We start from the raw sequence: 27638 nt of genomic DNA, 5'->3' as shown, positions 1-27638 counted from the left end.
TCTTCTTTTTCACTTGAAGCGATCTGTGTGCCCTTGGGTCAGGAAGTCAGGTGTGGACTACTGAACTGAAGGTCTTATTATTACATTCATTTATCATATATGTATGGGGCCAGGGACAACTTTCAGGAGTTTCTGCTCTCCTTCTACCACGTAGGTCCTGGGGATTGAATTTAAGTCATCAGGCTTGGCTCTCAGCACCTTTCCCTGCTGAATCATCTTGCCTGCCCTTGAATTGAGTTTTAGCTTGGTGTGATGATCACAAGGCTGGTCTCACTGCTCAAACCCGTGGCTTTGCAGAAACATACGATTTGGTGGCCATGCCCCTGGAGTCACACCTCTCCCAGCTAAGAGACATTTTTCCTGGAAAGAAGAGCCTGGAGGTCTGGATCTCTGCAGTTTGCCTCTGTGTGTCCCTTCCTGCTTGATTGTCCAGTCCTGACACAGTCTCATGGTGCTCAGCCTCTACTGGTTTCTGGTTATGGGCTGGCCACAGATTTAACTGTGACCCCACAAGCCCTTCCTGGATGCTGCTGTATACGGGGGCTGCTGTGTACTGGGGGCTGCTGTGTACTAGGGGCTGCTGTGTACTGGGGGCTGCTGTGTACTAGGGGCTGCTGTGTCCTGGGGGTGCTGTGTCCTGGGGGTGCTGTGTACTGAGGGCTGCGTGTATTGGAGACTGTCGTGTACTGGGAGCTGCTGTGTACTGGGGGCTGTTGTGTACCGAGGGCTGCTGTGTACTGGGGGCTCCTGTGTACTGAGGACTGCTATGTACTGGGTGCTGCTGTGTACTGGGGGCTCCTGTATACTGGGGACTGCTATGTACTGGGTGCTGCTGTATTCTGGGGGCTCCTGTGTACTGGGGACTGCTATGTACTGGGAGCTGCTGTGTACTGGGGGCTGTTGTGTACCGAGGGCTGCTGTGTACTGGGGGCTCCTGTGTACTGGGGACTGCTATGTACTGGGTGCTGCTGTGTACTGGGGGCTGCTGTGCTTCAGAGGCAAAAATAATCCCAGTGAAGAAAATTCTGAGTCAAAGCTTGCCCTTCTGTTCCTTCTCATAAAGGGACTTCATTATGCATCTGGCTTGAAGCTGCAGTCTGGGAGACAGTGTTAGGTGCCAAAACACTGGAATTTGGGGTATTTGCATGTTTATGGTAATAATGGAAGTGGATATTTTAAACGATGACTCCCTTGGAAAATTCATAATGAGTACTTACCTTAGCAATGGGTATACACTCTTATTTTCTTCCGAAGGAGTGTCTTGTGGTTGGACACTATAGCACACACCTGGGATTCCAGATCTGGGAGGCAGAGGCAGGAGGATTAGCTGCACAGTGAGTTAGTCTGAGGCCAGCCTTCACTCTATGAGAAGGGAGGAGAATAAATTGGAGGGGGCAGAAAAAGAGGCTGCAGAGGTGCCCGGGGGTGGAAAGTGCTTGCTACTCTTGCAGAGCTCCAGAGTTTGGCTCCCAGCACCCACGTTGGGTAGCTCACAACCAGCTGTTGCAATTCCAGTTCCCGGGGAGCCGATGCCCTCTCTGGCCTCTGAGGACATCTGCATGTACATGGTACACACGTATGCACTCAAGCACACACAGTGACATAAAGTGAATCTTAAAAAATAATCAATAGCAGAAGCAGCTTCCATTGTGAATACAGGAGCTGCTAGAGGCCATTCGGGGCCAAATGATACCCTGTCTTAAGAAAAGGAGGAGAGTGGAGGAGGGCAAAGAAGAGGGGGAAGAGAAGGAGGAAGGAGCTAGCTTCCACTGTGAACATATTCTTCAGCACCGTAGGGTGATCATGGTCTGCGGCGATTAATTGAGTATTTTAAAATAAGCATATAGAAAGATTTTTAAAAAGTGTTTCTGGTGAAAACAAATGACTTGTGTGGTTTTAGACACGCCAGTGTCCAGATCCCATCTTCACACATGTATTAGTATTCAACTGTCGTGTTCTACCCCATAGTTGCACCCTGTTTATTGTGTCAGTTAAAGATGAAAGCCAATACAAAAGCGGATGATAAGAAAGATGTAATGGATGACATTAGACCTTGACAGAACAAGAGAAGAGGTGGAGAGGAATAGAAATAACGATTTTATCACTCTCAGAATAGGGAGTTCAAATTTCTAAACAACATAGAGAAGTAAGTGAGTTCCATCAGCTTAACTGAAAAAAGATGCGGATCTTTGGAAAGTATAGGAAAGATAAACTTCAAGCAAAGAAATGGGTCAGTAGCTATAGGAAACATGAAATCCCAAAATAGAATGTCTGAGCCATGGCGGTGACTCACTGAAAGAGCACTTGTCAACAGGCTAAATGGACCAAGCTCTCCTCTTGACAGGATAGTTGGGGGTGTACCATAAAGTAAATTTAGTCACAAGTTGCAGCTGGTTCAGCCAGAAAACAGAGTGAATTTTGTTCCCTTCCCTTTCTGCGATGGACGGTCTGTAGATGATTTAGTCCAAGGAATGTGTGGCCACCCAGCAGTCTTCTCCTAGGGATTCTATTTCAATCCCATTTTACAGATGGACTGTAACTCTGCCAGAAGAAATGACAATAACCCTAAAGAGACCTTTGTGCCCCTCTCTTTGGAAGTCAAGACCATTGAGACAGCGAACCAAGAGAAGCTGGACATTTTACAGGAAAATCATGCTGGAGAAGTAAAAGGCTGAATGAAGCCTGGTGCCAGCCAGAGGGGGAATTTGTCCCCCAGGAAGAGATTTCACAAGACAACTTGTCAGAACATCTTAAGGGAAAGGCTGGATCCCAGACAACCATGGGTCAGTGATGGCCGAAGCCACAACTTAACCAAGACCGCTCTTGCCCTCTGTTTAAACTTTAAACATCATGGCAGCACCCCAAAGACAGACTTGGGGTGGTCCTGGAAGTTAGGGTCAGCTTTATTTGTCAACTTCTTAATGAAGTTAATTCATGTGCGAAGGCCCAGCCCACTGTGGTGGCACCATTTCCTAGGCAAGGGGGTCCTGAACCTTATAAAAGTGGAGACATCGAGTTAAGCAGCAGCAATTCAGCCAGCAAGCATGAAAACGTTTGTTTTTCTCCCTTCTTGACTGTGGAGGTGATGTGGCTAGCTGTTTGAAGTTCCTGCCTTGACTCTCCCACAACAATAGACCTGCAATGGTCAGCTGAAATAAATCCCTTCCTTTTGTAAGTTTCTTTTCTTCGTGATATTTTATCACAGCGACAGAATGGAAACCAGGGTGGTGGATCTCCTTATCTGTTCCATTCCCCATGTGGCCATGGCGAATGACTCTCTTTTCTCTGCTTATCTATGTGGTTTGCCTCTTTAGCCTGGTTTTGGGGGATGGTTGGCTGCGTATTTGTCTGTAGGGCTTCCAGGACCCAGGGTCTGATGTTGATAATTCCAGTGTTAAGGCCACTCTACAGCTGGGTGGTGGCAGCACATATTTAATCCTAGCACTCAGGGTAGGGAGCAGAGGCAGGCAGATCTGTGAGCTCAAGGCCAGCCTGATCTACAGAGTTCCAGGACATTCAGGGCTGTTTGTTACAAAGAGAAATCCTGTCTTGAAAACCCCCCAAAAGGGAAAGAAAGTAAGTAAATAAGTAAGGAAGGAAGGAAGGGAGGAAAGAATGAAGAAAAGAAGGAAGGAAGAAAGAAAGAAAGGGAGGGAGGAAAGAAGGAAGGAAGAAAGGAAGGAAGAAAGGAAGGGAGGGAGGAAAGAAGGAAAGACTACTTTCCTTGGAGATGGAGCTGATGATGAAGCAGGGCAAGGACTTGCACTTGTGTGAACCTTGGAGTCTGTCTACACTACGCTGCATTGATAGGACAAGGGGATTTCATGCAGTCTTAATGACTGCTCTTTTTGAGAACTAAACTTATTTCATGCACATCCAACTATCATGACCAATGCAGTTCTTCGGTTTTAGTTGAACATTCTTTCATTTTATTTCAATGAGCATCTTTCCTACCTTTCCTCATTTTTAAAAACAATACATGCTTCTAGTGCACTTAATAGGTTTTTTTTTTTCGGCTATGTTTTCAGTTTAGTCCCTGGCTGCTGCAGGGGAAAAATTCAGACATTAGTTTTGAATTTTAGAAGTGGCCTCACAATCAGTGAGCACGGTTTTCCCAGCTGACTTCAGAGACCAAGGTTTGGCCTGTGCAGAATGCTTTGTTTATAGACACCTGAAAAGATTTCGGTTTATTTTTAGAGATTTATTTTTACATCCGTGTTTCTGTGTATGCCCTCTGTGTGAAGGTGACCTCAGAGGAGAAGGAGGCATTGGGTCCCCTGGAGCTGGAGTTGCAGGCTGTTGCAAGTCTATAAGAAGATGGGTGCTGGGACCCGGGTATTAAGAGCAGCAAGTGCTCCTAATGGCTGAGCCATCTCTCCCGCCCCAGGCACCTGAGCAGTTTCATGGGTTTATTGAGCTTGTCTTGGGCTCATTGCAGAGTTTCATGGAAGGGCTGACAGTCATACCACATGGTGGCTTCACGTGAACTCCTTAGCTCCCCTAATCAGAGCGCCTGCCAACACTCTCAGGCTCTCCCTTACCCACCAGTAAAGGTGGAAACTTGTCGGGAACCTGACAAGTCACCGTTTCTTTTCATTTTGTTTCCCTCCCTCAAAACTACTTTAAAATGTAACTCTCATTTTTACTGTTTTGTGTATAAATAACCCTGGGCTGTGCCTGCTGAATAGCAGTTGTAAGTCTATTATCTTAGACTTGCTAAATGGTTACAGTTGTTTGGCTATGACTTTTTGATTTGCTTCCAGATGTTTCCTCACAGAGCTGGCTGGGGGTAGAGGGAGATACAGCTCAGTGATGTCGTCTGGAGAGTGAGTCGCTTTCCATAAAAGCCACCAAGCAAAGCCCTTCACATGATGCCTGGCCTGTAGGAAATATTCTGTAGACCTGACTGCCACCAGCCCTGGAAGGGGGAACAACTGTCAGATGCTTTTAGTTGTTTCTTGGGGGAATTTAAGTACTAGTAAATCATATGGATATATTGCTAAGTATTAATTTATAGCCTTTGGCTGTGCCTTTGGGATGCTGGCTATGGAAGATGAGACTTATCAACTCAGTTTTATCCCTCAGATGCTTCCTGACTTCTTGTACACTCCCATTTATTGCTGAAGTGGTTGCTTCCTTAGTATTTGTGAGAATGTGATCAACACATACTCACCCCCTTCTTCATGCATTCAATGAAAATAGTGTCTCAATTTTACTTAACTATTATTACTACTTGTGTGTGTATGTGTGTGTGTGTGTGTGTGTGTGTGTGTGTGTGTGCAGGGGTGTGTGTGTGTGTGTATGTGTGCAGGCACTGGCTCACATGTGGAGGTCAGAGGACAACTTTTGGGAGTTGGTTCTCTCCTTCTACTATGAGTTACTGGTATGAAATTCAGGCTTTCTCTGCAAGTACTCTTGCCTGCTGAGCCATCTTTGCTGGCCCTGTATCTTAATTTTTTTAAAGTAGATCTATCTTAAGCTTTTTCCTTTTTATGGATACCAAAATATTACTTCCTATTGAGCCAATAAATATGATAACTCTGGAGCATGGAAGTTCATTTTATTTATTTCTTGACCTTTTTTTTCCTAGAATTGCTCATATTATTAAAAAGATTTCTCCTCCACGTCACACCAAGGCCGAGTCTGTGAAATGGCTTCAGTATACTTTTCTGCAAAGCTGAGGTTATGAGTGATTTTTCGCTAGGTTTTGCTTTCTGTGTCTCTGTGGCTATCATTTCAGGAGCCCTGGCTTGTTCACTTATTCATCTGTACAGCTACTACCATGAGACTTCATCATTCTGAGAATTCTATGCTGAAAACCTGTCATAGCCTGGAATTCCCTCTGTGCTCTGAACTGAAGGACCCCATCTCACTGCCGGTAGCAAGGGACTAGGGCTGGTAACTCTCCTAAAACAGCTCTCTGAGGGACAAATGGTTTCAGCTTCTTTCTCACAGACCTGCAATGGCATTCTAGATTGTGTCTGACAAGACCCTCTGGTAATTTCATGGAAATGCTGCTTGAGCAATAAAATCTGGGAGAGAGGATTGTGAGAATCAAATAACCCAGCTCCCCCAAACTCTCTCTCTCTCTCTCTCTCTGTCTCTCTCTCTCTCTCTCTCTCTCTCTTTCTCACCAGCACTGGAGATCCGGGGTAGCAAATGTGAGGAAGTTTATTTTACCTGGTTGAGCAACAACACAGATAGAGTGGTAGAATCCCTGAGTTCAGAGAATTACTTTTTTCTTATAATCTAAATGCAGGTCTCACCCTCCTTTTCCTCATTGACTGAGTCATGCGTTGGGGTACAGTCTTAACATCACCTGTCACTTACGTTTGTCTATTTCTCAGCAAAAGATCATGCCTGGGTTTATTTATTCCATCCTGTTTATTGTTTTAGACTATGAGGTATATGGTGAGACCCACCATTAGGGAAGCTTGACTATATTGATAATGTTTTGTGCTACATCCTTAGTTTGGATGGGGGCAGCAAAACTAGCAGGCATTCACAGGGTCCAGAGTTTTTGTTCATCTGTCGTTGAATCTAAGCGTAAGGCCATTTTGTTGTGAAGAAGGGTGGTAATATTTTTATTTTTTTACGCTGATGAATGTAAATATGTGCTTATTATCCCATCATGATGAGTTGATTGTTCAGCATAAAATTCTAGGATAAGAGATCTTTAGAGAATTCTGAATTTATATTCTCTCCATTTTTGTAAGTATTGCTGTTGAGAATTCTGTCAGCATCTTTGTTCTGTGTTCTTTGTTTTTGTTCATGGGCGTAGATGCATGTGTGTGCGCGCGCATGTGTGTGTGCATGTATGTGGAGGCCAGAGGTTGATATCAGATGTTTTCTTCTCTGCTCTCTACCTTATATTTTGAGACAGGGTCTCTCATTGAACCTGGAACTTGCTGATTCAGCTAGACTGGCTGGCCCAAGAGCCCTGGGCTCCATTTGTCCCCACCTCCCCAGAGCTGGGGTTATAAGCTCACACTGTCCTGCCCAGCTTTTTTATGGGGTTCTGTGGCTCGAACTCAGGTCACATTGCTTGCCTGACAAATACTTTTATTGACTGACCCATTTTTTCTCTGCTTTTGTTTCCTCTTGGGTGGTTTCTGCACCTCTGTTTCTGATATTATGAAGTGTGATGGTAACATGTCTTAGATTATTCATTGTGTTCTTAGGGTTTTGGACACTGAAGTCTTTCAGATCGGGAAAAATTATCTTACAATTTTTATTCAGTAGGATTTCTTTCCCCCAAAAATATTTTAGATTTCTTTCTCTGTTTTAATTCCCCCCAACTCTCTATTTTTGTGTGCTGTTTACTTTCTATGAGATTCCCTCAGCTTCTTCTTTTTATATTTTTGTTTCTAAAATTCAGTCACATTCCTCGTTTTCAAGAGTGCCTTCTTGCCCTTTACTTCTTCCAGAAAGTAACCTGTTCTTGCTTTATACAAGCAAGGTCCCCTTCCAGAGACACCCGCTACAACTTCCTAAAGTGCCTTTCTGTTTCCTAGCACATTTGTGTTGGTTTTGTTAGCTCCTAAGTCCAACTGTGTGGTGCTCTCTAGCCTGGCCAAGGGTGAGAAGAATGGAGATGCCTGTCTTACTCCTCTGTGGGATGACATTCCCCGAAATCTGTCGCATTTTCCCTCCTGGCCCCGGATCCGCAAATCTGGGTTTCATGACTTTTTTTTTTTGGACAATTTTCCAGTTATCCATGAAGTTGAGAAAAGATCAGTTGATCCCTCATGCCCCTCGGGAAGCCAGCCTACTTCAGTCCTGCCCACCCCTCCTTCATGACCTCTGCGCTCCCCTGAGCTTGTCTGGGACTGGGTTCTCAGAGTTCTGTCAGGGAGTTGTACTTCTGTCTCCTGTCACTAAAGACTCCCGGCCCTGGCTCTATCTGCATGTGCTGTGATTTAGGGAAGACACGTGTCTTTGAATTTTACAAGAGACTAAAGCTGTATTTTGTATGTTGTTTCATTCGGAGGATTTTTTTTTGAGGGATGGACAAAGGAAACCCAGCATGTTTTCCCCAGCACCCTGAGGTGAATGCATTTTCTGGCCTCTCAAGTGGGTCATATTAGATAGCCTCTTTGCTATGGACCTCCAGCCACATTTAACCCTCACAAAAATGAGACTTTTATGTGCCCTGCAAATGTCTTGTATAACTTGACGGCCTTGAGAAAATTGCATTAGTTCTCAAGTTATTTGCTGTCATAGTAGAAAAAATAAATTACACCATACTAGTGGTGCTTTTCAGATGCGCTTATACTTGAAGGAATCAAATCTTGTTATTTTCAACATTTAACAGGAGGCTTTCCAAAATGTATCAAGTGTTTCCCTAACTTCTTTATTTTTAGGTTTGTTTTTTTTTTAAATTATGTTTATCGTTAATGCATAGGGAGGTAAGCGCAAGTCAGGACAACTTGAAGGAGTCAGTGTTCTCTCTCCATCGTGCGTGTCCTGGGATTTGAACTCCCGTCTCTGGATTTTGTGGCAGGTGCCTTTACCCCCTCAGCCCTCCTGCCAGCTCTCCTTAGCATCTTAAACACAGGGATGAATGTTCTCATTTTCTGGTTTCTCAGAGGCATTTTGCTAATACCGTTTATTACCCCGTGGAATAATTTGGTGACCTCTCTGGATGCTTGCTTTTTAAGTTCCTAATTGATTTTGCAGAGATGGCTATAATTTCCCAGTGAGTCATCTCCACCAGCCGGAAACATCCCCGTCCCTCCCTCCCCCACAAAAAAACCCCAACACTGTGCTCTATTTAATTGACTGGCTGCTGTGCCTAGAACGAACTGAGACTGGCAGCAGAAACAGTATTTCTAGGCTGGTAAAGCCAGGAACCTTAAATGCAATTCCATGCCCTGGTCAGCTGATGAGGAGGAGCACGCAGATAGCCCCGGCTTCTAGGATTCTACAGTGTAGGCATCCAAGCCAGCACATTGCTCAGTGCTCGTCAGCCTTACCTTAGAGCAGAGTCCACAGCTTCATTTTACTCAGGCAGCTCTGCATGCAGCAGTTGCTCTGTGCATTGCAGATGTCGGGTGACACCCTCTCCCCTAGATGCGGTAGCTCCCAGCGACATCAGACATTGCCACATTATCCTCAGAAGGGCAGGGTGAATGCATGTTGAGAACCTTAGATCACCAATCTCCTTTCTTCTGAGTTCATAGCAGTTCCCTGGATGTTTTAAGTTAGATAAAAATGTGATGGCAGTGAACTGGAAGAGTGGCCTAATTTCCCGGATCCTGTAAAATGTGGAATTATTCACAAAGCACTCCTGTTTCTACCTGTTGTCAGTGCTAGCCAGCCAAATTTTCCTGCTTTAGATATTCTGACAACTAACATTTATGAAGCACTGTTTTGTTTTGGTATACGTGTGTGTGCATGAGCATGCGTGAATGTATGCATGTGTGTGTGTGCGTGCGTGTGTGTGTGTGTGTGTGTGTGTGTGTGTGTGTAGAGGCTGGTGGTTAACTGTTGAAGGAGGCCGCTAGCTGGTTCCCAGCCATCCAGAACCAAAATAGTCCCACAGAAATTGTATTAATTAAATCAGTGCTTGGCCCATTAGCTCTAGCTTCTTATTGGCTAACTCTTACATATAAATTTAACCATTTCTATTAATCTGTGTATCGCCTGTGGCTTACCAGCATCTGTCTCCAGCGGAGCTACATGGCTTCTCTCTGACTCTGCCTCCTTTCTCCCAGCATTCAGTTTAGTATTTCCCATCTACCTAAGTTCTGCTCTATTAGAGGTCCAAAGCAGCCTTTTATTAACCAGTGGTATTCACAGCATATAGAGGGGAATCCCACGTCAGTTAACTGTATGGGTGTCTTCCTCTACCACTCTCTACCTTATGTTTAAGACAGGGTATCTCACTGAACCCAGGACTTACTAATCCGCTAAATGGGTTGGCTGTTGTTTTCCAGGGATCTGCCTGTTTCTGCCGCTATCCTAAACACTAGACTTACAGGCCAGCTACAGACCAGTTACAAACCAGTTACAGACACCATGACCAGCTTTTATGTGCCTGCTGGAGATGGAACTCACATCCTTAGACTTTACTGACTGAGCCATTTCCTCAGTCTTGGGCGAGCATTCATTATTTGAACTCACAATTGATGATGGCCATTGATGAAGAAAGGATTATGGCCTTAGCATTGACAGATACTTGTAAACCAAGGCCCAGAGCATCTATCCAAATCCAGAATGTCAGCTGGGACTCAGGACCTGTGGTGTACATCCATGGAATACACTGTCTGCCAGCATCTGGGTGGTGGCTATCACTGTGGTGCCATGTGTGGACTTCAGTCTGCTCTAGTACCTGGGGGTGAGGTGCACACACCTTTCCCCTTCTATACTGGCTGCTTAGCAGAGGTTCAGCGAAGGTCTGAGCTACCCGATGAATGGAGCTCTAAAGGGCTGTCTCCAACGCGTTTACGAGAAGAGGGGAACCACAACACACACATAAGTGCATGTTCTAGTTTCTTGAGAGGGCACAAGTTGTGACATTATAGGTCATTAATGTGCTGCAAAGCTCTGTCATTAGGAGGATAATTGCCTTCCACTGTAGGGAGGAAGTGGCTGGATAATTATAGCCCGAGGCCTGGCATCTCGCCTCCCTGCTGTCTGTCAGGGCTAGAAACTGAGATGCTGTGCAGCAGACACTGGGTTTCTTAGTGATTAACCTACTTCGGTACCCAGAGCCACTGGAAACACAGCGCAGTGCAAATACTTCCTGATGATTTCAGGAGACTGCACCATCACCATCACCGATAGCTCCAAGGCCACCTGACCATGACATCTTGGTTAGTTTAAAGCTTACTTTCTGAGGAGTGTTGATTAGGAGTTCCTGCAACTCACGGTAGCTTGAGACGGCAGTGCGTGTTGAAGACAGTATGTTGTCCACATTCTACCCTTTGCCTCGAAGGTCATTGAGGGTGGTGTCCGGACTTGCTAGGGATGCATGGACCAAGTTCAAAGCTGATAAGAAACTGCTGTGATGGTTGGTTTTTGTCAGCTGGTCCCAAACCTAGACATATCTTGGAAGAGGAAATATTAATGAAGAAAATGCCTCCATAAGATTGGCCCATAGGCAAGTCTGTAGGGCATTTTCTTGGTTAATGACTGATGTAGAAGGGCTCAGACGACTGAGGGTGATGTCAACCACAGGATGGTGGGAGTGAGTGGTATAAGAAATTGAGCTGGGCAAGCTATGAGGAGCAAGCTATGAGGAGCAAGCTAGTAAGCAGCACTCTTCCATGGTCTTTGCTTCAATTCTTGTCCCCAGGTTCCTGCCTTGACTTCTCTCAGTGATGGACCATCACCTGAAATGTGTAAGCTGAAATTAACCCTTTCCTGTCCGAGTTGATTTTGGTGATGGTAGTTTATTGTAGCAAAAAAAACCTAACTAAGACGGCTTGTTAGCTCATGTGGTGATTGGTCTAGGGTTCTGCTAATGGGGCTTGGAGCCCAGTTGTATACAAAGCTGGAGCCTGCACTTCATATTCGGCTGCTTTCCTAATGTTCACTAAACAGTACTCAAAGATAAAGATGATGGGAGAAATAGAGATGATGAACTGACTTATTATTTTCTTAAAAACATTCATTTGTGGTGTGTGTGTGTGTGTGTGTGTGTGTGTGTGTATGTGTGTGTGTGTGTGTTGTAGGCAATGTTCTCATGGATATAGGTGCCTGTGGAAGCCAGAAGAAGGCATAAGACCCTTGGGAGCTGGAGTTACAGGCAGTTGTGACCCACCTGACAAGGGCTGCAGGACCCCAATTCTGGTCCTCTGCAAGAGCAGCCACTTTTAACCACAGAGCTGTCTCTTCAGGCTGAGCTGACCTGTCATTCTAAGATTTGTACTTTCTTTCATCTGGCTATAATCATATAAAGTAGTCACAGAAAAATAAAACAGAATTCATGCAGACTGAGTCTAGTAAATCAGAAGGCTTCTCTTGACTCAAATGTCCTTAATTAATTTTTTTTTTAAAAAAAACATTCCGTCAAGGAATTATCTCTTTAAATGGTGAGAGGACAGGAATAACGTCAGAGCATGAATTTGACCTACGTTGGAAATACAAGTACAAAATGTCTATCCATATTAGTGAGTAATAGTGAACACATCAAACAAGTTAAACGGTCATGGACAGATACTCACTAGTCAGGACTTACACTTTGGGGCCAGCTCCATGCTGCTCCTGTCTTTGGGGAGTCTCTGTGTGCTCTCAGGGACTCAGTGGAACTGTCCTTAAATGCTCCCATGGCAGTTTGCTCTGAGTCCCCGAATAGCACCTGCCTCCTGTGCTCCAGTTTTTGTTGCTGTAATTGCTTTCTGCCTGGGTGGTGAGGTTCCCCAGCACCTGGTGTGTGGGTGGGTGGATTAGCTACTTTTCTCGTCGCTGGGACAAAACACCTGACTAACACAACTTAAAGAAAGAAGCATTTATTTTGTCCCAGAGTTTGAGGGTTCAGTCCATCCAGGTGGGAAGGTATGGCATTGGGAGCATGAGGCAGTGGGTTGCATTGTGTCTACAGCCAGGAAGAAGAGAGTGATAAGGCCTGGTGTTTCGTACTTTTCTCTTTTCATTCAGTCTGGGACCCTAGCCCAGAAATGGCACCGCCCACATTCAGGGTGAATCTTCCAAACCCAGTTAACCCAATCTAGAAACTCCCTCCCAGACCCACTAAGAATTTTGTCAAGTAGTTGATTCTAGATCTTGTCAATCTGACAATCAATGTTGCCCACAGCCATGATGGGTATGTAAGAGATGGGTTTTTGTATGTTGAATGGATAACTAATAGGACCTCATTAAATTTAGTTTTTCACACTGGCCTAGAAGAAGACATGCTATACTGAGATATTCCCAACTTGTAAATACTCAACAACTCCCTCTCATGGTTTAGAATAAGGAGTTCATGGCACAGTGGTTTTTCTTCTTTCCCTTCCTCATTTCCTTCTCTTGTCCTCCCTTCCTTCCTCTCAGTCTCAAGACAAGATCTATCTTAGTCATCTTTACCCCAAGGTCTTTCTGATCACCCCTCTCTTCTTTCCAGGCAGGCATTAATGAAAATGACTTTCATGACGGGGCTTGGTGTGCTGGCCGGAACGACCTCCATCAGTGGATCGAAGTGGATGCCCGGCGCCTGACCAGGTTCACAGGGGTCATCACCCAAGGAAGGAACTCTCTCTGGCTGTAAGTGGGTCTGGACCTGTGCCTGTCAGACTCTGCCTTCCACCTATCACTTGAAGGGAAACTGTCAAGCATCATCTAATGAGGGGTGACTGGAAGGTGGCCAGGGATGAACGCACCCCCACCCCCATTCAGGGTTCACAGGAAATGGAGGATGGGGTGGACAAAGGTCCAGCCATAGATAAGCCCTTGAGGCAGGTGGCTGCTAGCTTGGATCCCATCAAGAGATTGGTATCTGGACAAGTGGGTTAAACTCAGCCTGAGGTAGGGACTCTCAGCAAACAATGAGTAAGTACATGGTCTTGGGAGGCGAGAGGACGAACCATTCAGACTCTGGGAGAAGGACTAGATGCCTTGGCATGTTTCCAAACAAATGACCACTTGAGATGTGTTATAAGAATGAACCAGCTGAGACCTGGGGATGAGACTTGATCTTGGGATTAGAGCTATAATAGTAACAAGGATGGTCTGATAGCGATCCCACAAGATGGCAACAGCCTCTTAAAACTGTCCATCTGGGATAGGGATGCAACTCAGTGGGTAGCGTGTGTGCTTATTATGCTTGATCCCCGGGTTCCATCCCCAGCACTGAACAAAACTGGGAGGCATAATGAACATCTGTAATCTCAACAGCTGGGAGGTATAGGCAATTCCAGGCCAGCTGTAGCTCCCGTGTTAGTTACCTTTCTAAAACCCAGGGCCAAGTCAACTTACAGAAGAAAGGACTTATTTGAGCTTATGATTCCTGAGGGAAAAGGGCCCATCATGGTTGAGAGACAGCAGCCATGGCAACTGGAACATCAAGCGGAGAGCATATATCTTGAGCCATGAGCAGAAAGAGGAAAGAGTGAAGTGGGAATGGTCTGAGGCTTTGAAACCTCAAACCCAGTGCCCAGTGTTGCGCTTGCTCCAGCAAGGTCACCTCTTCTGGACCTCCACAAGCAGTGCCACCTACTGGGAACCAAGTGTTCAAACTTCAAAGCCTTCTGGGTGTGTGTATGGGGGGGGCATTCTCATTCAGACCACCACAGCTGTATAAAAAGTTCAAGGCCGCGTTGGGCTACACGAGACCTGGTCTCTAAACAAAACAAAACAGCAGAAGAGACCAGAACAGAACAGAAGGGAAGATCTGCCTCATGGTGTCTTTCTACTATGGACCACTATTCTGCTTGAAGGTGAAGGGAATTCTGGGACATGTTGTAAGTGAATCAACCTTGGGGGACATGATGCTAAATGCTATTTTAAAAAACATAAAAGGAAGGATACCACACAAGGTATCCTGCTCACACAAGGACTGAGAATAATCAGATTCTTAGAGAAGGAAAATAGGATGGCGGTTCTTAGACACTGGGAGCTGGGTGAGGGCGAGTTTATTTTTGTAAGTAAAGAGCTAAAATTCAGAATGGTGGTGGTGATGATGGCAAGTCAGGGCAGCTGGACTTAGAGTCACAAGGTGCACACTAATCAAGGCAGTGTGAGGAATCCTGTGGCCTGGAGATTTTGTGAAAATAAGTATATGTTTCTTCTTCTTATAAATGTAACACTGTAACATCTAGAAGCATCAACACACACACATACACACACACACATACACACACACACATGCACACACACACATACACACACACACACATGCACCCACACAGGCATGCACATATGAAAACTCCACCCTCCCTACCTCAGGGAGGTTGTGAAAATGAATGACTCTGACAATGGGTCCTGGGCATGCAGAAATGGGGCCTCAGCAGGTCTCAGTGTGGTCAACAGGAAACCAGTGACTTCTGAACTTAAGTGAGAAGTCTTCAGGTTCCTCTATACTTGCCTACACTGAGGAGCCAAGGACATGCAGGTTCCGTGTTTCAACATTAGAAAATGGCTTGTGGGATTCCATTGAGATCCCTTCCTCCTGGTCATTCCCATCCCTTCACACTGCTGCAATCCAAAGTTCCGTTTCTTGGCGTCTTTCAATCATGTAAAATCAGAGTATGGCTTGCTGATGAGGCTGTCGGTGTCAGTAGGGCAAAGGCCAGAGATACAGCCCTATGCTGCTGCCTGAGGGGTTCTTTCCAGAGACTTTTACTCTGTGGAAGACAGGATTCATGACTTTGCTGCAGAAAAAAACATTTCATGAGTCTCTTTGTAGTTTATTAGAAAGAGATGAGAATACAGGCTTATCGTGGGCACTCAGAGAAAGGATAAGACACACCTAAGCGTTGGCTTTGAGCTTCTCAAGAGAGAGTCACATTTGTGTGTCTTTACAATAGCCATATACATGGTTTTGGTGGTTTCTGAAGTAGCTCAATTTCCAAGGATAGCCAAGGAACTTCCATGAGACGCTAAGGTTGTTCCTGGTGTATACTGGATGATTACATTGTATTCCCAGGCAAGAAGCAAAGAGTGAAGAAGGCATGCTGCTACTTGGCTCCCTTCCCTACTCTTACAGTCTAGGATCCTAGTTAGGGAATGGTGCCACCCACAGTAGGCGGGTCTTCCCACTTCATTAACATAGCCAAGATAACCCCCAGAAGCCTGCCCAAAGGCCCATCTCCTAGATGTCTCTAGATTGTGTCAGGTTGACAGTTGACACTAACCATCCCAGAGATTAATTTTAAGTTTGGAAGTGGTCAACATTAATAACCAAACTGGGACAAGACTTTGCATCTGTGATCACAGTTAGCCACCTGTCCTGATTCCTGGCCCTGCGGTGAGGGTTTCTGGTATAGACAGATTTCAGGTCCTCTCTTATGGGTTTTTGTCTTTCTTCTCAACTGTCATTGAGAGCCTTGCTGATAGAGGCCATGCCCTGCCATTTGGGGAACCTGTTCAGAACAGGCACCTGTCCAATGCCCAGAAAATGACTCCCTCATAAATGAACACTGTTAAATCAACAATGATCATACTCTTGTACGGCGACAGTTGTCTGGCACTAACTCATTTCCTGCTTGCCTACGTATTTCTTTTTAGTATAAAGACAACATTGTAGCCTCTAATGGTGTCTTAAAACATTACCCATTATCCCACCATCTTTAAATCAACAGATTTTAAAAGTATACTGCCTATTCAGTTATGTTATTTTTGACTTAATATATCCACAACATTTTCATGCTGTGATTCGGATTTCATAGTGATTATTTTTAATGGCCTGTGATTTACTCAGCCATGCCTTGCAACACTGTCCTGATTTCTTGCCACCTTTTTCATATCAACAGAAGACCTTCTGTGCTTTTTCCTTTATTTGCATTTTATTATTTAATATTATTTATAAACTTATATTATTTTCAGAGCTGGGATAACTCTTGCAGTTTGGCAACATCCAATTTTTTTTTCCATTCTGAATATTACACTCAGCTTCCTTTGCTCTTTAGTGGCAGTTATGCATATATTCATGCATGCCGATGCATGCTCCGTGCTATGCCTTTTGCCCTCTTTAGTGGCCTAGTATCACATGAAGGTGATTTTTACTGCTTAGATTCTGAAAGCCTTTGGGGGAGGAGGGCTTGGAAGCTGGGTTGCTCAAGGGAAAATGGGAAGCGGGGAAGCAAAGACTGTTGTGAGGTAATCAAGAAGGGATGAGGGCACTGATGGTCATGCTTAGCTATTAACCTGTCTGGGCACTGTCATCGGAGATGAAGTCGGTGGGTTATTACAGGATTAGACAATGAGAGTGAGGGAAGTACAGGGCTCCCGTTTCATCTGAACTCCAAACACAAGGGAGTTGGGGATGAGCAGGAGATCACAGTGGAACAATATCTCTCTGCAGCTTAGGACAGGGACATCTGAGCGGGGGAGGTAAGTGGTAGAATTACTCCTAAGAGTCAGATTTTTCTTAATGTCTAAATCTATTTCAAGTCAAATTATCACTCAGGGATAATGACATGAAGAAATTTGATGAGCTCCAGTGTACGTTACCTCCTGGAATAGTTCTGTCTCCACTGAGGGCCAAGCAGGAATTAGAAGGGGGACATGTTCTGGTATCTGAACTTTTCCCTCCCCCAGTGCATAGATAATGCTGAAGGTAATAGGGTCTGTCGCATTGTGGTCATGAGACATCTTAAATCCTTGCAGTTGAGGATGACCAATCCCTTTCTGTTATCCTGATTCCTGACCCTTACTGTTTCTGGTACAGACATATTTTAGGTTTTTGCTTTTCTTTTCAGCAGTTTCTGAGAGCCTTGCTAAGAGAGGCCACACTCCGGTATTTGGGGAACCTGTCTAGAGCTAGGCACCTGACGGATGCCCAACAAATGACTCCCTGGTAAATGAATATCATTAAATCAACAAAGGTTCATTCACCCTGACTGGTAATGAGTTAATTTGTCTGTGACTGCAAATGACTGAGAGAAGGCTTAAAACAGAGTGAAGGAAAGTAGAGGAAGTTAGGCTGGAAAATGACAGACTTCTTAGAGATGGAGAGTTCCTGCCCTAAAATCATGGCTCCTGCTGATTATGCAGACTTCTTTGAACCTCAGTTTTCTGTCCTCTAAAAAGAGTTGATTTTTCTTATAGAAATCAACTTATACAGGTGTGTGTGTGTGTGTGTGTGTGTGTGTGTGTGTGTGTGTGTGCATGCACTGGGGGTTATAAACAATTACATTAGGATACTTAAAACTTAACAGAACACATAGAATTTTCCCCCTCCCATTCTTCGGTTTTATCTATAACAGCCTAGTTCTAGTTTTCTTTTTAGTCATGGGTTCTTCTCCCAAATGCAACATTTATTGGAAGCATTTAGAAACGATAGGCTGGGGGATCACATTGTATGGTTCAAGGGGGAGGAATATTGCCTTCCCAGGCCTCCATTCTCCCTATGACAGAACCTCCCATTGGACAGATTCCTCAAGCGTCTGTGTATGAGACATCCTGGCTGCTTACATGTCCTGTGCAGGTGGCAGTCTGCCCACTCCCTCACATGCTAACTGCTATGTGGCAGAGCCTAGGCAGACATGGGATTCAGATCAAATGAGCAAAGCTAGAGCTGGGGACAGAGTTTGCTTTTTGCAGTCAAGAGTGAAAGAGTGCCGCGCTTGGGTGGGCACGACTTTAGACACAGAGAAGAAAGGACTTGGCAGCTCTTTGAGTTTTTCAGGTTGCTGCTTAAAAGAGGTTTTTGCACTAGGGGATGTGGCCCACTTGGTAGAGTGCTTCCCTAGCATGAAGGAGCCCTGGGTTGGATCCCCAGCAGTGTGTAAAAGCTGGATGTGGTGGTGCACAGCTGTAATCCCAGCATCAGAAAGTGGAGGCAAGAGAATCTGAAGCCTAAGGTTCTTTTGAGCTGCATAGTAAGTTGAGCCAACCTGGGCTACATGATACCTGTCTTAAGAAACAAGAAAAAAACCAAGCAAACAAACAGAAAACTAGCTTCTTGCTATGTGTTAAAAGGAGAAAGCACTTTACAAATGTATATTTCAGAATATCATGGTGGAAGTGAGAAAAGAATCAACAAAAAAATTGTTTGAAAAATGCTATGATAAAACCCAATTTTTTGTATGCTAATAAAAATAAAATAAAAATTATTTCTACAGTAGGAAAGACTTTTAAAAATGCTTTTCCCTTATAGGACTGCCATAGTTGATAGTTTAAAATGAACATCTGTATTATCATTTGTTTCTGACATTCTCTGATTATCTATTAATTAATTCATATGACATTTATTGAGTGCTCTGTACTAAGCAGAGAGTTTGAAATGTAAGCAAGACTTGTTCCTGACTCCAGGGAGTGGTCTAGTAGGAGAAGCAGTGTGCTATGGGGGCTTCAAGAGTGGGCAGCGATCATAGTGACTTGAGGTGGGTGGAGCTCCCTTTGGGCTTGTGGCAGGAATGGGGATGATACCCCGAGGTCCTGAGGCATGGCTGCCACATTCCCCTCCACCAGTTCACTTTCAGGCTGATGACAAAGTCTGCAATTTCAGCCGCAATAATTCTTTCAACTAATTTGAGCTCTGTGAAAGTTATAAAATATAATTGTAATGATTTTCAGTAATTTATATTCTTCAGCAATATAAGTTATCATTCCTCACTGCATAGCCATTCGGTGGAATGCTAGTGCCCCAATAAAAACCAATCTTTCATCTCCCTAATGACAGAAAGTATATTAGACATCTGAGTGTTGCAATTATAACCAGCCTGATGATTGAAAAGTTAATTACTCTGCTCGAGGTGAGTCAGTGCTTCTAAGGACTTGGAAGAAATGTAGACAATTTTTTAAAATCAAGTTCTTTGCACTTCAACTGTTTAATGGAGAAAACCATCTGTTTTTAAAGTAAAGCAGTAAATTGAGCACTGGGTTTTTGTTTGTAAGTTGTTGTGGGGAGTAGGTGAAGGAACCTATGGAAGGTCGACCAGTTGGCTGAATTTGGAACAAGTAGGCAGAATGATTAGTAAGATAAATGGACCTCTAGTCATAAGTCAGGCTTTGTGCCCAAGAATACAAAGAATTGGCAGGGTCATACACAGCCCCAGGAAGTTAGTATGGCATTTGGAGTGGGATGTCTTAGCTGAGATTTAGGGAAATAAAAGACAAGTTATAATTTCCTTCATGGTCACACATTGACCATAGAGTGAGTGGAATTTGTGACAGACCGCTACACAGGCTCCCAAGGTGCTCTGAGATGCCGTGAGACTGACAAGAGGTGGTGGGATCGCCCTGGAAAGAAGGACGGTTTCCTACTCCTCTGTGACCGATCCAGGTGAGGGAACAACTGGCTTTACAGTTTGGGGGAAGGGTTCTCAACAGAGACTGAGTATGACAGGCTTACGGACAGAAACCAAGAAAATGAAAGATCCATGTTGGGCAACAGCCTAGGGAGTTTCTCCATCCAGTCTCAGCGAGGGCTCAGTGGATGTGGGAACACACAGACTTCTCGTTATTCCTTGGACTATCTCAGTGGTTTGTCTGCAGGGAATGGTGGTATGGATGGCGGTGACGCTGCAGGAGTCCAAGGGCACCGGAGTGCGCCTAGCGCATACCCTGTGCTAGGAGGAACGAGGCGGGAATTGCAGCCCAGTGCTAGTGGTACATGGGTTAAAGTCAGAGGCCAGGCTGAAGGGGTTCCTGGGGGATGTCAGGCTTAAGAAGTGATGGAGGCTTGTCTGGGGACAACAGCACAAAGGACCAGTGGCTTAGAGAGTGAACATAAGGACAGAGTGCCGAATAAGTCTGGGGATCTTGAGGCTGCAAAGGTGGTGACTTCCGTGTTTCCTGCTGGCAAAGGGTGTCAGGGTGAGATGGACAAGGAGAGCTGAGGGTACAAAGAAAGGACAGTATGGTCACAGCAGAAGGAAGAGCGAAAGTGGGAGGAACAGAGCAGTTGAAGAATGACTGGGAAAGGCTGGTTCAGTGAGGGCAGGGGGGGCCTGAAAGCCCAACACCTGCTCAGGGTTTCATTTCCAAAGCAGTGCTGCTCAGCGAGTGCCTCCCTCTTCCTCCAGGAGTACCTGGCTCTCTGCATTTCCGGGGACCCATCCTTCATCACTGTCTCCTTACCACAACTCGGGAGGTCTGGGACCCACAGAACAGTTTGCCAGGGTTCAGAGGGAGGAGACATTAGAGCCCTGCAACTCCAGAAGGGGGAAGGGAGCCTGGAGGCCCCAGAAGGGGAGAACTGTGGGAGGCTTCATCAATCATCATCTGTCTCTTCTGGAGGGAGGGAGAGCAGTGTGTTTTCAGAACACTTCATGCTGGGTCTTGCCCTTGCTTAATGGGGAAATGAGATGTCAGGCACCTGTGCCGTACCGGGGAGAGAATTTCCACACTCCCTTCTAACTCCTGGGAGAACTGTCAGCTTCTGAGCAGGAGAGTTTGGCATGATCTCAAAGGGTTTTGATGAAAACACTGTCAAGTTCAAGTTCAAGTTCAAGGCGAGGCGCAGTCTTTCCTTCATCCTGTGCTCTATTTTACCTACGCAAAGGTAGTTGTTTAAAACCAAACAGAGATTTCACAAATGCCTCCCACGCCTCCTACTTGGGTTTCTGGGTGTCAGTGACTGAGGAATGAGCTCTCAGATGGTGACATGTCTGAAGTAGAAGAACTGTAGAGCTGGCTTCTGGGATGGAAGCTTCAACCTGCTTTTCTCAAGAGCCCCTGTTCCTGGGTGGGAAACCCTGTGGGTGATTGCTGGCACCTGGCCGTCTCTCACTGTTGTTTTTAGGAGGGAAAGACCTCTTTGCAGCAGGCCCCCTTCCTTGTTGCATAAGACACTTGTATTCTTAGCCTGACTCCCCAACAAGAGCAGCTTCAGAAAGGGAGGATCTCTTTTGGCTCAGAACATAGTCTACCCTGGTGGCAGGAGACAGCAGTGGGACCTTGTGCACGATCCTACTTATGCAGTCTCAGATCCCAGTCCATGGAAGGTGCCACCCACGTGTAGAATGGCTCTTCTAACCTCAGTTTACCTGAGCTAGATAATCCCTCAGAGGGATCACAGAGGCTTGTCTCATAGGTGACTCCATTCTGTCGAGTTGATGATCAATATTAATGGTCACACGCAGTGAGCTAATGCTCTGCCCCTCAAGGCCCTGTTGGACTGGCTCCCACTGCACACCTGTTCTTACATCACTTCCCTCCTGGACCGGAAGTCCCCCTTTTGCTCCACAGATCCATCATGGATGCCGCTGCCTCTGGGCCTGTGCACCCCATGTTCTCTCTGCCTTTTTATGCCACTGTTTGAAACCAACAGCAACAGCAGCATCTACTTGGCAAACTCTAAGAGCTGGCAACTCCTTTCTTCTCTGCACCCTTACTTGACTTTCTTCCCCCCGACTCATGTGTTTTGTGCTGCATTGATGTTGCTCCTGGGCTACTGCAGTTTGTTTGCCCTGAAATCTCCAGTGTTGGGTCCAGGGTGGGGTCTCTGCAACTGGTTTTTATTATTCCCCTCATCTCCAGAGGTTAAACAGGGTCAGCATATGTCTAACCCAAAGGGTTAAGCCTCAGAGTGCAGACAGGTTTTATCCACTTGGAAAGAAACTCTGGTCTTTTGCTGACTTGGATTAGAAATGACCACTTAACGCTCAGGCCTTTTAGGTTTGTTTTCCAATACAACAGCAGTGTTCAGAGGTGGGGCCTTTGGGAAGTAATTGGCTCATGAGGGCTTTGAATTCATCATTGGATTAATCCATTGATAGGCTAATAACTTGGGAGAAGATAGGGAGCTATAAGGGGGTCCTTGGATATGTGCTCCTAGGAGCTGTACTATGTCCCTGCCCCCAACCCTGCTTTGTACATATATCTCAGGACATGACTGGTTCTGCCCACAACACTCTCTCAGCCAGCATGCTGTGTATTGTTACAGGCCTGGACGTAAAAGAACCACACAAGCATAGACTGAACCCTCTGGAACTATGAGCTAAACTAAGTCTGTTCCTTACACACATTTCTCTTGTCATAGCCATGGAAATCTCGTGGGCACAGATCTATGCCAGATTTTAGAGTGAGACTGCCATCTGACAGCATGTCCTTGGACACATTTCTGAGCTTTTCTGGGCCTCCATTTCTCTATTGGTAAAGTGTGACAATAATGCCTACCACTTAGGCGGGTGTGAGAATTGAAGAAGCCAGCATGCAAGGCCACGCTGGGTACACAGTGAGCAGCCCGCTGTTGCTGTTGCTTTCTTCGGATTCTGTGCCCCCTGTAGAGGGTTCTCCTCACACCCCAGCAGCTCCACCCATCCCTCTCTCTGCCCATGAACTTTGCTCAGCTGCCCGTGTGTTTTATACAACGCGATAGGCAACAAAACCACGCCCCCAACATGTAGCAGAGACCTCACAAGCTGGTACTGCTCTTGATACAGTGCTCTTCTTACCTGCTCTTCCTCCAAGTCCCTTCCCTATTTACCCAGAGCAAGACCCTCCAGGATCCCAGCACCTAGGAAAGATGCACTAGGTAGCAAAGAAGTCGAGTCCGACATAAGAAAGATGCAATAGGTACCTGCTGCATATTCTAAAGTCAAATCTGACATTTTGTTACATGTTTGCCTTTGGCTGTGGTTACATTCGACAGTTTCAGAATTTCTTTAAATAAAGGCATGCGACCACCTGAATGGGCATGGGTGAGCACTTTGCCTGTGCCCTTTCACGTGTTGCCCAGTGGCTCATTGCATGGACGAGAAGGCTGGGCTGTAGAAAGCCGGAGGAACTGGCTTATCCTGCCTCTCTCTTCAGGGACTACTGACCCTCTTTTTTTGTGCTTCCTCTGCCTCTCATCTTACCACTGATGCCCCCTCCCCTTGCTCTTGTGTCGTGAGGCTTGTTGTAGTGTAGACAGAGAAACTGAGTCATATATTTCACTGGGGGATTATTCTGAGGCAGGGCCAGCGATCTTGCCCCAAAGGAGCCATTATTAATCTATTTGAAAATCAGAAGGAAGAGATAATAGGGTAAAGGAAACATTTTGGTGTGCCATGTGAATATAGTTGGCTTTATATTAACTAGGTTGGAAGATGCAAGTTTTACAAAGGAAAGGAAATTGGTCCATAGGTAATACCCCTCCTCCAATCCATCCATCTCCTGAACTATGGAACCTGTGACTAAGCAAGTTTCCAGGGCAAAGAGGAAAGACCGTGCCAGGTGGGAATGAGGTTGCCAGTCAGCACTACTTAGCACAGGGTTAAGTACTTAGCCCTGGGTTGTGTGAGTGGGCCCACCAGCAGGGGCAGCACCAGCCTGCATCTCCATCCTCTGGCATCCACAAAGGCCTTTCTTTGGTTTCTTTTCCAATAATTGCTCATGTGGGGACTCCAGATTTGGGGGTCCTTACCTATTTTCTTTTTGTGCTTTTAGCTCTCTACTGTGGGTCTTGCTGCTTCACCCTCTGCCCAGATGTATTGCCTCCTAGCCCCAAAGTGCTGTTTCTCTATTGTCTCCCTGTGGACAAGTTAACTGGAGGTAATGGAAAACAGGCAATACTTGGGAGTTCACAGAACTCTTCCTACATTCCCCAAAAGCCCTCGTAACCAATCTAAAGTGAAAACTACAATACATCAATGGGTTGATATTTCACAAAGGCTCCAACATTTGGTTGCACTGAGAATGTGGAGGAGCCATTTGGCCAGGTGATTACAGCTCTAGCAAAGAGGGAGGGAGGAGGTGGAGTTGGGGAGAATAAGTGTGGGCTCTTTTTCTAACTACTGAGCATGTCTACTACAAGCAAGATAAAAACCTTCTCTTTTATATTTTATCTGCAGCTGTGGGGAAGGCTGGTCTAGACCTCTTGGGATTATCAATTCTGCCCAAAGTCCAGGATTTGGGCCATTGACTGCTGGAATGTGGCTTAACAGGGAGGGAATGGGCAAGCAGAGAAGCAGCCAACTTCCTTGTGATTCCAACAGAGAACTGGCTCCAAATGCATCTTTTTTTTCCAACTGAAGAGGAATTAGCTATGCTTTCCTTACTTGTGTATGGAAGTGGGAGATGCCTAGCACCCATCACTTCTGAGGGCTGGGGGCTTCTCATAGGTCTATGGGTTCAGTATCACCCCAAAATGCTTGGAACCAGAATATCTTTAGATTTTGTTTTTAAAGTGTTCACACGAGACATCCTGGATATAGAAGCCAAGGATAAACATGAAATCTGTTTGTTTCTTATGCATTTTATACATGTAGCCTGAAGGTGATTTTGTTTAATATTTCTAGTGTGTCTGCATGCCAACCGTAACCTACAACATGAGCTCAGGTGTAGAATTTTCCATTTATGGTGTCCTACAAGTGCTCAGAAAGTTTCAGAGTCTAGGTTCCAGATTGGGGATGATTGACTTGAACTTGACTGTCTTGACATTTGTGATAGGATTTCAGGAGGTTCTATCTCTGGAGAGATAGGCAAAAAGAGACTGAGGCTGTGGAGTTCCAAGTGGGACCTCCAGTGTGGTGGACTTTCAGTGTGCTGGACCTTCAGTGTGGTGGGACCTCCAGTGTGGTGGGACTTCAGTGTGGTGGGACCTCCAGTGTGGTGGGACCTCCAGTGTGGTGGGACCTCCAGTGTGGTGGGACCTCCAGTGTGGTGGGACCTTCAGTGCAGTGTATATTCAGTGTGATAGACCGCCAATGTGTGCCTGAGGCCTTTCCTAAGTATCCTTTGGGCCTAGAAGATGCCATACTTTAAAAAACTGATGATTATTTTTATGTGTGTATATATGCGTGTCTCTGTGGATAGTTTATGTGCACCATAACTAACCAGTAGTTATGCATACAAGAGCCTGTAGAACAGAAGAGGGTGTCAGATACCTGTAAGAGGTACAGGCAGTTGTGAGCTATGCCATGTGTACTGGGAACTGAACCCAGGCCCTCTGTCCCAGTGGCATGTTTTATTAGAGAACAGTTCTGCTAGAGGTCATGATTAGCATGTGCAAACCCCATTTTGACTGGGATTTAAGATACTGATGTCTTCTCCAAATTATTCCTTTTTGTAACACTTTGCTTAGGTTGTCTTTGACTGCCCAGAACTTTTGAATGTTTCATGGTTAATATACCCAGTTTTTTAAGGTGTTACGCTTAGAGAAGATCAAACTGAGAACACTGTCTTCTCATGACTGAACACCCTGAATATCCTGAATAACCTTTGTTAAATATCAGTTCACCACAGCAGGGTAGATTCACGCCTGGGTCTCTATTCTACTTCCTAAACCTGTGTATCTATCCCTCCATTCAGACCACACAGTCCCTGAATGCCTCCACCTTACCTATTTCCTGTTTACTTTCTAATCCTGGGGGTTAAACCCAAGGACCGTAAGAGCAATAATAATTTCCGCAGTTATGTAATGCTTGTAGTTGAGTAGACCGATTTGTCACACTTCGTTCTATATCAAAATTGCTTAGTTTGCTTAGATCCTTTGCCTTTGTACATTAAGTTTACAATAATCATGTTTATAGCTACAAAATATCGAACTGAGTTTGAAAGGCATTGTGTTAAACCTGCGTATTAATTTGCTGAGAGCTGACATCTTTCTGTTGAATCTTTTGATACAGGACCACACACTATTTTTCCATGAAAAAAAATTTAGTTTCCATCACCAAAGTTTTGTCATGCTCAGCACATGAATCCTTTGTGTGTCCTGTTAACCACTCATAAGTAGTTAAATTTGTGTGGCCTGTATTCCACTAAGCTAGCATGGCTCCCATTTGGCTGCGAAGTCAATGGGACTGACATTAACATTCCCATAAGCTGCCATCCATGTGTGAATCAAGATGACATTGACCTGATTGGGGAATTTTTCTGTCTGCTTCCCTCTTTCCTCTGATTTACACACACACACAGTATGTCCACTCCTTCCTCTGGTGAGCACACACACAGTATGTCCACCCCTTCCTCTGATGAGCACACACACACACAGTATGTCCACCCCTTCCTTTGATGAGCACACACACAGTATGTCCACCCCTTCCTCTGATGAGCACACACACACAGTATGTCCTCTCTTTCCTCACCCCTTCCTCTGATGAGCACACACACACACACACAGTATGTCCACTCCTTCCTCTGATGAGCACACACACACACACACACACACTCAGTATGCCCAACTTCTTCCTCTGATAAATACACATAGTATGTCTTGAACCTGTAGTGAGAGGCCTATACAAATCTAACCAGTGGATTCTGCATATTATAAAGTCTATCCTGAATTGCCAAGGTATGACTTTGGTCTAAAAGATGATAGTTTCTGTGTGTGTGTGTGTGTGCGCGCGCGCGCACGCTCGTGTGCGCACATGTATAATGGTCTGAGAATTGAATCTAGTTCTTTGTCAATGATAAGCAAATGTTCTACTGCTGAATTCCACCCACAGTCCAGTTTTATGTCCCATAAATCTCCAGCCATCTCTGAAAATTTTCAAATATTTGTGGCCATTTTCGTTTGTGAGCAAAGGAGACATTAGAACAAGAAATAGCAAGGCTCTGTTGGCCTAGGTCTCTGCTGAGGCTGTTAAAAAGCAGCCAGTTGAATGCCTAAGTGTCCTTTGGGCCTAGAAGATGCCATACTTTAAAACACTAGGTGATTATTTTTATGGTGTATATATGTGTGTCTCTGTGGATAGTTTATGTGCACCATAATAACCAGCAGTTATGCATACAAGAGCCTGTAGGCCAGAAGAGGGTGTCAGATACCTGTAAGAGTTACAGGCTGGACTGGACCCTAGAGGGGCTCCCAGGAACCTATGGTGATGTCCCCTGTTAGTCCCTTGGGCAGCTGAGGATAGGCAACCTGAAATGACCCTATCCTATAGCAATACTGACGAATATCTTGCATACCACCATAGAACCTTCATCTGATGATGGATGGAGATGGGGACAGGGACCCACACTGGAGCACTGGTCTGTGCTCCCAAGGTCCCAATGAGGAGCGGAAGGAGGAAGAAGATGAGCAAGGAAGTCAGGACCACGAGGGGCACACCCACCCACTGAGACAAGGGGGTTGATCTAGTGGGAGCTCACCAAGGCCAGCTGGA

At 45.4% G+C, this 27638-nt stretch overlaps 1 protein-coding gene across 2 annotated transcripts in view; it reads left to right on the top strand.

Moving 5' to 3' along the window:
* Cpxm2 (carboxypeptidase X, M14 family member 2) overlaps positions 1-27638 on the top strand; it is a 114196-nt gene that overhangs the window by 36289 nt on the left and 50269 nt on the right. For both annotated transcript variants that reach the window (XM_075972538.1, XM_075972539.1), the window contains exon 4: positions 13067-13206. In XM_075972538.1, coding sequence (XP_075828653.1) covers positions 13067-13206 — 140 coding nt within the window. The remainder of the gene's footprint in view (positions 1-13066; positions 13207-27638) is intronic.

This window comes from Microtus pennsylvanicus, chromosome 5 (assembly GCF_037038515.1).
Source record: "Microtus pennsylvanicus isolate mMicPen1 chromosome 5, mMicPen1.hap1, whole genome shotgun sequence".
Lineage (NCBI taxonomy): Eukaryota > Metazoa > Chordata > Mammalia > Rodentia > Cricetidae > Microtus > Microtus pennsylvanicus.
This window is presented reverse-complemented; position numbering and strand designations above follow the sequence as displayed.